Here is a 10,854-nt window from a genome sequence, read left to right as displayed (position 1 = left end):
CAAGAATGCCATACCGAATTGCTAACTTCCTTCCTAGTACTTCGAAAGAGTAAAACGTTACAGCATAAGCAAACATTACGGTCAGAAAGGGGTTCATATATCAGTCAAAGGTTGGAAAATAGAACCAGATGAAAGCACGGCGGAAGGCCAATGAACTCAACCACGTTGGCTGTGGTTTAGAATCTGATTCGCCCAAAACTCCTTTGCTCTGATTGGTTAGACTGAACGTATGACGTACGCTTGTTTTTCGTTTTACCCAGTAACACGTAGAGTACAACAAAATGCAAACCAAGCCAGATGGTTCATTGCTTTAGGAACCAGTTCGAATGCTTTAATATTTTGGCCAACCAGAGCTGTTTCCTTCGACAACAGAAAAATCATCCAAGATGAATCGTTTTGATAACACCAACTTTAAATCAAAGTAAACGTCCTGCGGACACAAAATATCCTCTCGTTTTAATTAAGAATTTTTGTATTTAATTTAAAGGAGTGATTTATTTTCACAATTACTACACCTGAATTGGATCTCTAGCTCTTCTAGGACACTAAATATGTGAGTGAAGAAAAACGCTTTTGTACAACCTGTCACGATCCCGCTACACAGCAACATTGAAGTAGCTTAATATAATAACATACGTGTTTACCAGTAATAACACGGTTCAATCTGCTCTTTACGTATTGAGCATGAACTGTCTCCTTGATGTACGCGTCCTTCAGCGCAAATATTTTTTTACAATTGCTTCACATTTCGACACCAAACAAAACTTTTTTTGAAACCTAGAAAACGGTGTCAGTCGATTTGGACTCTATGTACAGGGCAGTGTAGTGTCCCACACCATCAATTCATGTCCGTCCGTTGTAACTTTTCTGTCGTTATTTTGTCCTGCAAGTCGTTTACTGTCGAGTAAAGAAAATGAGAAAGTGAGAACGTGAGAACGTGATAATGAAAAATGCAAGGTTTTTATTTTGTGTTATCTTTGTTAACAAAAATATATTGAACCGGACTGGCTCTGAACCAATCTTGCCACCAGGGCTTACTCGGTCTTAAAATCCAATATGGCGCCTTACTCCAAGAAAAGCGCCATCCTGGATTTTAATGCCGAGAAAGTCCTAGCCGTTGCTAACGTCTCTCTGAGTATAATTTATTATAGCGACGATATTCCTATGACGTATGTATGTAGGATATCTACAGCTACTAGCAGATCTGATACATAACAGATTTTAAATATTCAGTCATTAAAGTCATTAAACGCATATGAACCAGTCATTTATAAACGTATACGTTATAAAAAAAAATAGGTTTAACGTTTCTAATGATTATTGACGTTATTTTGTGACACAAAAATGTAATTACTGTTTAATCAACAGGCCTATAACGATTTGAGCCAATCAGAAACGAGAGAAAAACACACAGCCGGCGCCACGCGTGGGAAATCACGAGTGGCTCAGTTTTTACCTACCGTTGGCCGAAAAAATACAGCACGTTTGTTCTAGCTGGTTAGAACTTGTCTCATGCTCAACTTCCTTACATCCAATTTTATGTAGAGAATTCAGTTGTCTTGCAAAAATCGCTCTAAAACCACTCTAAATGACATTTTAGTATTAATATCTTCGCGTCATATAGCTAGCTGTTCATTGCATAACAATAATTGCGCAAAGGTTATAGTAGACATTTGAGTTATAATGTCCACAGTTTTCAAATGATGAACGATAGTTGGTTGTTACATGTGAAGTATGACCACACCTTGTCAGTGGCTTTGTTTCTAGTAGGCGTTAAATGAATCCTTGTAAACTTTAAGTCCATCTCCGAGAGACTCGTCAGGTGTTACTGTTTGCTGTAGAAGCGACGCGTCGTCTGATCCACCATCCACCATAAAATGCGCCACTGTGATTGGCTGAGTTGAAGGGTTTCCGGGCACGTATCCTTCCCTTCAGGTAAATAGATGAGATAAGTTCAGTAAGAGCACCACGAAATACTGATTGATTAATTGCTAACTTTTCTAAACCTTAAATGAAAAGGGCGGGCTTGACGTATATCTAAGCAAATATTATGAAACTGAAAAGAAATGTGGTCTACTAAGAAGGGTATTACAAGCTTAATTGTCATTTCATTTTATTGAGTGTAGTCTCCTTACGGGTCTAATGTGTTTTTACTATTAGTAGCACACAGACCCTGACGTAGCAAAAAGGTTTTTGCCATTTAGATAGGTTAGATGCTTGTGTGGCAATAGTCAGGAGAGGTTGAAAATGCACGAACTCCTACTGACAAAAGACATGTGCTTTGCACACGTAAGGTACAGGTTTGTGTTTTTTGTAGTTTTGCATCAGACTAACCGTTTAAAGATATGGGTAAAACGTAGCTGTAAAGAACATTACCTGAAATAAATATTGTTGACATAGGCTTCTCTTCGCAAAGCTGTTTTTATCTGAAAATATACATATTCTGCGTGACTTTTCCATTGAGCTTATGAAAGCACGGTGGCTTCTTGGAAAGTAAGTTAGGCTAACTTTCTTAACAGCGTGGCATAATACAAGGACCGAGGCAAACTGCAACTGGTGGGCTAGTATTTGGCCGAGAGGGAATGCAAAAGCGGGGTAGCGGGGTAGTATAACACGGGAACAAATATCTTTTTTGTGGAGCCGCTGAACTCATAATAAACTTACCGCTGTAGCAAGGTTACCCGCGAGGATCTGGTAAGCAGGAGAGGCGTGGTCAGTGAATTCCGACTTCCACGGCTGCTTGAGTTTCATTGTAATTTCACCTGTAGAACAAAACACCATTGGTTAGGGACAGGGTTAGATACATGTTTTAACTAAAACTACTGAAGAACATTTCCGTACTTTGTTTTAGCTATAAGTAAAAACAAGCTCTTTAATTTATATCTTGAGTTCCCGACAAGAAGTAGACATTGGTGTCGAGAGAAAGAGGACGTGGCTTCTTAGTGCATTCGGTAAATTCACATCGTTACTAATTAGTCCCAACGTACAGCCTCTCAGCTCAGGAAAAATTTATCACTGCCAATCAACGATGCTCATTTAATTAACCATAATCATCTCGGTTACTACTCACCTGGGTATGGTGCGTAAGCAGTTCTGGGCGGATGTGGGGGTTGGCAGGGGTTTGGGCACACTGGCATGACAGACGGGTCACAGCATCCTGCCATTCCCATGTCAGGCATGGGTGGGGGCATTGGGCAAGGATTGGCGCAAGTAGGACCTGGCTGACAACAGGCCGCTGGGGGTGGGGGTGGAGGAGGGACGAAGAAACTGGGTGGTGGAGGAGGTGGGGCAGGGCACGGGTTGAAGCAGGAAGGTCCTGGCGGACAGCAGTCCTGTTGTTGTTGATCCGTTGGCGCTGGCTGGTCCATTTGCTGCTGCTCCGGTGGTGCAGGCATGAATTGTTGTTGGCCTTCGGGTGGAGCCATAAATTGTTGTTGGCCATCAGGAGCGGGCATGAATTGTTGTTGGGAGTCAGGTGCCGGCATGTATCCTGCCATGGGTGGTGCCTGGTCCGGCTGAGGTTCAGGAGCTGGCTCCTGTTGGTCCGCGCAGGGATTATCGCAGTCGGGTCCCGGGGCACAGCAACCGCGTTTGCTGGGCTCTGGGGCCGCTGAAATATGGACAGAACAGGATAATGCAAATTAGATAATAACAAGAAACATACAGGCAAAGTCAAGTAGTAGTCAGAGTAACATATTGAATACGTTGAAACAGGAATATTTGTACCTACCATGTGTCAGGACAAATAACGTAAAGCACAACAGTAGTGTTGCTCGTGTCATATTGGTTGGTCAGCGATCCGCTGTATGGATAAACAACATTGGGGAGAAATTGTTACACCTTAAAGCATTATGTTATGTAATCATTGTTTCCCTTAAGTTGCAAAGATTGTCGCCAATAATTTCTTATAACAAAACGCCCAGGAATATCTCTTAAGCACCAAACAAACATATACAAGTGACTATATCAAAGATCATATATTTGAACTGCGGAGAAAGATACGAAGACATGATTGATCATCGCAGTTGTACACACAGCTTAAGCAATTGTAAAATTAAGCCTGAAAAAAATTTAGGCTTGAATTTTTCTCAGGCTTAATCAGTTCCCAACTGCTTCAGTTGTGTGCATGACTGCGATGATCAATCATGTCTCAAAACAAACATAATTACGGAAAATGCTCCCCTTCCATTCACTGCGAACTTTTAAAATTACCATGGAAGTTCTAGAACTTCGTGAGAGGACCACAAAAGAGCTGTCTGTTGTGGTCCTATGTATGCATGGCAGTCTAAACAAACTCAACAAAATCAGGTTTGGTGCCATATCAAAATTATCTTCAGTTGTCACGAAAACTTTTAAAGAGCATAAACGTTAGCGGAAATAATTTTCCACAAATGTTCTGTTTGTTGCCCAACTCGGACGGCAAAAAATGTTCGTCTTTGAGACAGAATCAGAAACCACATTAGAATTACTCCGCCATATTTTATCATCTAGATCAAAACGCTCTCTTTTCTAAACATTTTCTACTAATTCTGTGATTTTCCCCATTTGAACTTGTTATATGGTAATGTAAAGAGAATCTAATGATTAATCGTTGCTGCGGTTTATAAGGTAATTTACTCTGTACTGATAACGAAGAAGTTTCCATCATCGTTTTCTTCTTGGTTACAAAATCATTTCAGCTTTTATATTCATATTGAAAATACTCGCGTCAATTAATATAGACCCGTCATGAAGGTTGACCCATAAGAACACTGGTGACTTCACCCCACTTTCATTAACGATTGGAAAAAACATGTAGAAATTCGTAGGCAAAAGCCGTAAAAGATTAGGAGAAATACCACTATGTTATCTTCATTTCCCTCGGTGATTTGGCTGAGTTTTGGCACAAACTAAGGAAGCACCTAACGGGTGATATTTTCTGTTTATGAGTGAAGCCACCGGTCTTTCGACCACACATGTCGGATAGGGGCAAATATTATCCACTCTCTTACTCACTCACCTTCGTTAAAACACTGCCTGGCCTTCAGGGCTCGCTTTAACGTCTTAAAAGAACAGGAAAAACTGTTACTCAAATGACTAAGAATATATTGTACTTATCTCAGAAATGGTAGCTGTCTCTCCGTATTTGACCTCAAGATTTGTTGACAAGTGAAATCTAGGGTCGCTGGGAAAGTTTGTCATCGACCAACGCCTACTGCAAGAGCACCCGGAAGCTAATTTGGCTCGTAAATTCACTGCTGCCAGGTTGTAAAACGCGGTCTGTAAAATCGAATATTTACCTTGAATCCCTGAAGAATTTTAGACGAAAGATCACCCTAGTCAAACTACGATCTCCGGACCGTTTATGAATTAAAAATTACCTAATTCCTAAAAGAGTACGTTAATCGCTAGTTTGGAACGCCTTGTAAGGTTGACTACGTCAGTGTGTAAACACTGACATGGCAGGTGGCGATCTTGTTTATTACAAACAGGCTTGTCACGGACCAGCCAATAAGAACGCGTTGAACTTTCGTTACATCATTGACAGTTAGTCACCCGTGACAACTCAACAGGTATCCTTTCTCTGCCTCGTGAGTTTCTGTAAAACTAAGGATAAAGTTACGCGATTTGATTTGTTTTTGTTATTTTTTATTCGGTCTTTTTGTTCGTCTTAAATCGTTGTGCTCCAGCGGTTTTTTCGTGTCTTATTTCTAACGAGCTAGTTTTATAAAGAAAACGTTTTCATCGTTTTGATGTCCAATTCTCTGCAATCCACAATTCTTTCCTCATTTGTCAAATATACTTTATAGCCATAAATATTTATGCTCGTTTTGCAAACATGGACTGGTTGGTAACACTTCGAAGCGGGATTTTTTGTCTCGTTTGCTGGATGAACTCTCGAATGGGAGACAACTTTGTGTTCACTGATTTACAATGGGGAACTTAAAAACCAAGTCTGATGTTCTAATTCAGTCTCTGCCCCTTACTGAATACGTGTTGTTGATAGCTTTTCCATAGTGTTACAACAAGCCTGCTGTTGTGTCATTAACGTTGAGTCAAGCATAAGCAGCGAAGAGACGAGTAACATAAACGGAATGTCTGGTCGTTGTTAGCGCAGACTGCCGGAATTAATTTCTGATACTGACTTGTGACCGGCCAGAACTGATCTATGTGTATAATTTTTCTTGGGTAGTACGGAGACATAAGCGAGCCGGCACAGCATGGCACAGTGTAAATCAACTGTCATCATAGGCTAAGCCAGCATGGACTTGCTCTAAATTTCGCGAAAAACTTCACATTTTGTTGTCTCTTGTCTTGAGAGGTCATTATACAGGTTTTTGTTGGAAACGATTAGCAGGGATTTCAGATAGACGATTGAAGAATGGGAGGAGAGCAGGGGATTGGATTCTTTAAGATTATGCTCTAACGCACATACGAGTACGATCGACAGCAATCTATCCATTGTCTATCACCATTGTGATCACTCGAACGAGTATGATCACGTATTGTAGACTTGAAAGCGTACGTATAAGGCGCTCTGTGGATTCTAAGGTGCATGACTGATATGTCTTTAAGCTCCAACCTTGACCACAGATGTGGCGAGAGTTTCCTGTCTAACAAGTTCAACTTACCAGGGGAATGGGAACTGGGGACCATCTGGGAACATGGAATCTGATGGGAAAGAAACAAATAATCAGGCTGTTTTCTATGCAAGTATACTAATTTTCTTCTACTAGTATCTTTTCCGACACACATTTTAATTTCAGGACGTGGGAGAAGTGAAGATCAAATTATTCAGCTTTTAAATGATACTGAACATTCACACACGGCGTTCATTTATTTCAAGATACTGATGAAAAGTGTGACTCGTAAACATGTAAACTCGTAAGCAAAAACACCGAAAAAAGAGTTATTTACTGCAACGTTAGATATGTGCTATTTAGAGTTAGTTTTGAACAATTGAATAACTCTAAGATGAAAGTATTCCACAGTGAATATTCCGATTCCACAACAGTAGTCTAGTCCCTGAACTCTTCCTTCCCCGCCTGGATTCAAGTCCTTTCACGAGAGCGAAAGAGAGTTCAGGGACTCCTGGGACTAGACTTATAACTATTAAATAGTTTAAAGAACAAGGGTTGTGCGCGCGAGTGGCTTGCACTCGTTACAATTGTTTCCTATCAAACCCTTATTGAATTAGCTCGGGACATGATTTCACTATTTTTCCAGGATTATATTATTCAGCACAAAACGTTCATTGTTTCATTGGTTCGGTTACGTTATCTCTGAGGTCCTTAAGGTGCGGCCAGCCGGGAAAGTCTCTTGAAGTAACCAGGAACAAAAGAACCTCTCTTTTATTGTTGCGTGTCAATCAGTTATATGCTCATAGTACTGTACAGTAGAGCACATTGAGTATATAAATCACTATAATCGTTATATACAACTTTTCAAACGGATTTCTCAAAACTTGAAAGGCTTAACTTATGCTTTGCACTATAGGCAGCAGATTTCCTTACGAATAAAATCGATACCAATTTTGCTTTTGAGTGAGGTTGCGACATATTCTCGACCCCAGAGTCGCTTGTTCCTCTCAGCCGGTGGGGCCTTTTATTCCATGCACCTTTTTCTCGTGCTAAGGCCCGGCAGGTTTTGAGGGACAAGCGGCTCTGGAGACGAGAATTGGTCGCGGCGGCGATTGGGAACAATTTTCCTTATTTCTCTCTTTCCCTTTTTCTTGGGTCATTTTCACCATTCCAAAAATTGTAAGATTTGTCAGAAATAGCAGTTACTAAGGTTAGCAAACACTTTGTATTACCTAAAAAAGTCGGTAACCTCGAGCTTTTATAACGCTTCGTATTTTTTTTGTTTAGTTGCAATTTACGTTTCTTTCTTTCGAAAGAAAATAATTTCCTTTTTCATTTTTCTTGTAACAACCTTACTGAGAACAATCGGTAGATATCTCAGTTGAATCCCTTTGATGCGCCTTGCAGGACGTACTGTGCAGGGGTACTGTGAGGCAAGGAGCAGCTGATATATACCACAACCAAGAGGAGAGTCTACACGGTCTGAATGCCAGTCCGCGGTAGTAGATTCTATTGAATGCCGTTTTAAGCTGTTTTGACTTACTTAATTTTTGTGAACATTTCGTTTGACCGGATTTATCGGTCAGGGTATACCTGTAGTTTTGAAGCCCGTTTGGTCTGAATTTGAACATTTTGGTCTGAAAAATGTTTGCATATGCCGGTCAGCACTAGACCATATTTGTATTCTCGGTATTGGACTGGAACTAGCTTGCAACTGAGGCTAATGCAGGGAGTCGTTTCAAATGCAAATGATGTTAATCTCTTTTTAATGATATTCCCCGTCATGAGCCTCCATTGCAAGCTAGTTCCAGTCTGATACCGAGCTGAGAATACGAGAGTGTGGAACTTATTTCTAACTTTTGCTAACGTTTTTATTCTTCTAGTTCATGTGTCTCTTGTCTGAACCGAGGCACTTGTTGGATAAGGCCTTGTCTGAATATAGTGTATATCGATTTACATGTAAGGATCAGGTTTGAAAAAAGATTAGGGAAAATAGCGTTGTTTGGTTTTAAAGTGTCGACGCGCCGCACACCCCCACCCAAATGTTCGTGGAACACCCCTTCCGGAAGATAACCGACTTTGTTAGCGCGAGATGGTAAAGCGCCATTACAACCAGGTTGGAGAGTTTTAGCAGTGCGATAGAATTCTCCGTTCTCGTAACTTTCTTCAATTCAGGGTTAGCCATGAGAGGAATTCCCGCGCGTTTTGCCCTCGCGTGCTAACAAACTCAAGTCAATTATTCGTAAAAATGCCTAAAGGGTGACTACCTAACTACCTATAAATTTTCGGCCAGAAGTTACGAAGAGGGAGGTTCGGTCCGGTCACAGCAGACTGCAACTAAAATATCAATCCGTGAAGGCATGAATGAAAGAGGATCAAAATATCCCGGGGGAGGGGTTCTCCCTTAAGCCTACCTGGGACATGGTTGGGACACCAGTGCGGCATATATGAACATTTATCGTCGAATCATAATCCGTCCCAGGCATTGACCACCGGCTTGCCTGCGAAGTTGAGCTGAGTTCAACTTCGCAGGCAAGCCGGCGGTTGTCGGCGATTGTCGGCGATGAAAATATTTTATGTGAACATCATCTGCGGACGTAACGTACTCCAGTAAGACGATTCAACCCATATTGACAGGTGGAATTGTTGAAAATTGCGCCCATTCCATATGCATTTCGCGCAAATTTGAGTACGTCGGCGATCCATCGCAGATGCGCCGGGGACTCACTGGAGCAGATCGCTGAACATTTTCAGTTGCAACCGGCGACTACGTCGCAGGTAGGTCGGCAGGATATGAGAACCAGGCTTTATATGGGCTATATAGGTATATGCGGCCCCAAAGGGTATGGTTTTTCAGCCGTTTTGGTCATAAATAGGGTATCAATTTTGGCCATTTTGGTCATAAATAGAGTATGGTTTTTGCACTCTAGTCTTGATATGGGTATTTTTTTTGACAAGAAGCCACTTTTTCAGCATTATCGAAAAGAAAACCAACAAAAGCCCGTCATAAATTCTGATTACGGCATTTTAACATTAATTTATCATTAATCGATTTCCCCTGGATTTCCGTCATACATTTACTGTAATTTTACCCTCGGTAACTTCGAACTCTCGATAACTCGAACCTCCCGCTAACTCAAAACAATTTTCGTTTTCCTTCAGGTCATTTTCTATATAATTTTACCCTCGATAATGTCCGTCAATACGTGACAAGTCAAAACAAACAGTGTACTGTAGTCCAAAACATTGAATTTTTGAAGCAGCCGTGCTAACTTTTTTCTTTCTTTTACATTACACAAAACGTGTCAGTTCAGTTCAGGTTCTGCTGGTTTTCACAAGGTGTTACTTCTTAACTCCTTTTCCAAAATGTCAATAAATCTCTTGGCTTCCTTGAAGTGCAGTTAAATTTGATTAAAATCCTGACTGCATGAAAAGAAAAACATTAACACCGCTTTTTCCTTCTTTCCGGTCCTTTGTTCTCAACTCCCGATAACTCGAACTCCTCATAACTGGAACCTTTTTCAATTTCCCTTGAAGGCTCGAGTTATCGGGAGTCGATAAGGCGGGTCTGTAACAGTGTTTTGATGTAAGGGTCAGGTCATAAATAGGGTTGGAATTTTTGGTCCGGTTATAAATAGGGTAGGGAAAATCACAGATTTTGGTCATTAATAGAGTAAGGGTTTTGGGAAGCGGGCCGCACACCCCCACCCAATTTTTCTGGGAGTAACCCCCCAATTCCCCCTCTTCCCCCCACCCCCCACACACACCCGGGCGAAATATGGATTACGCGCGAATATTGTCACGACACCAACTCGCGTGGGTAACGCGCGAAATATGTGAACGCTCCCAGCATTCTTTGCAACAACAGTTCGTGTTGTTGAACCGCGGAAGTTGAATGAGGGCGCTGAAAAAAAGGCAGACTGAAAGGTTAATTTGTTCTTATTCACTGTGTATTTAGTACCTTTCCTTGAAGTGCTTTCATGCTTTGTTCGTATTGAGGACTTTCTCCTTATCAGTGTACCTGTTGTATATTCAGGGAAGAACTTCGCTTGGAGCTGGAGAGCTTCAGTGTTGGCGAGCGATTGAACTCGGATTGCAGGTAAGCTTTTTGGACAAACAAAATATATTTGATTTATTTACATTGTTAACTGTAGCAACATGTATTTCTTTCCCTTTTGATCGGGTTCCAGCTTGCTTCTAAGTTAGCTTCGTTCTGCTTGAAACACCATCATGTATGACACCCCCCCCCCCCCCCTCCATATGTGTATTTTCGTGAATGTTGCCCCCTCCCACT

At 41.2% G+C, this 10,854-nt stretch overlaps 1 protein-coding gene and 1 long non-coding RNA gene across 2 annotated transcripts in view; one reads left to right on the top strand and one right to left on the bottom strand.

Annotated features, from left to right (window-relative positions):
* Window positions 1–434: 434 nt before the first annotated feature.
* LOC110048608 (uncharacterized) lies at window positions 435–5,370 on the bottom strand. The gene is made up of 8 exons (XM_020754376.2): window positions 5,280–5,370; window positions 5,000–5,042; window positions 3,731–3,802; window positions 3,071–3,610; window positions 2,665–2,762; window positions 2,377–2,426; window positions 1,745–1,929; window positions 435–897 (listed from the first exon to the last, which is right to left on the bottom strand). Exons 3-7 carry the CDS (start codon window positions 3,780–3,782, stop codon window positions 1,764–1,766), a joined length of 906 nt encoding a protein of 301 aa, XP_020610035.1. The 5' UTR covers window positions 3,783–3,802; window positions 5,000–5,042; window positions 5,280–5,370; the 3' UTR covers window positions 435–897; window positions 1,745–1,763.
* Window positions 5,371–10,392: 5,022 nt separating this feature from the next.
* Window positions 10,393–10,854, top strand: part of LOC110048639 (uncharacterized) — a 9,159-nt gene continuing 8,697 nt past the window's right edge. Inside the window, exons 1-2 of the long non-coding RNA XR_002296653.2 lie at window positions 10,393–10,487; window positions 10,597–10,659. This is a non-coding gene — a long non-coding RNA (uncharacterized LOC110048639). The remainder of the gene's footprint in view (window positions 10,488–10,596; window positions 10,660–10,854) is intronic.

The sequence above is a fragment of the Orbicella faveolata genome, unplaced genomic scaffold (assembly GCF_042242905.1).
Source record: "Orbicella faveolata isolate gen_17 unplaced genomic scaffold, um_ofav_v1 contig_1, whole genome shotgun sequence".
NCBI lineage: Eukaryota > Metazoa > Cnidaria > Anthozoa > Scleractinia > Merulinidae > Orbicella > Orbicella faveolata.
Note: the sequence above shows the minus strand (reverse complement) of the source record. Positions and strands in the feature narration are given on the sequence as shown.

What these genes read in the sequence shown, in the direction of transcription:
- LOC110048608 (XM_020754376.2), bottom strand. Translation starts at nt 3,782, where the DNA reads ATGACACGAGCAACACTACTGTTGTGCTTTACGTTATTTGTCCTGACA. An exon ending in GTTATTTGTCCTGACACATG is followed by an intron (nt 3,611 to 3,730) that starts GTAGGTACAAAT and finishes TCCATATTTCAG; the next exon opens with CGGCCCCAGAGCCCAGCAAA. An exon ending in CGGGTAACCTTGCTACAGCG is followed by an intron (nt 2,427 to 2,664) that starts GTAAGTTTATTA and finishes GTATATTTTCAG; the next exon opens with ATAAAAACAGCTTTGCGAAG.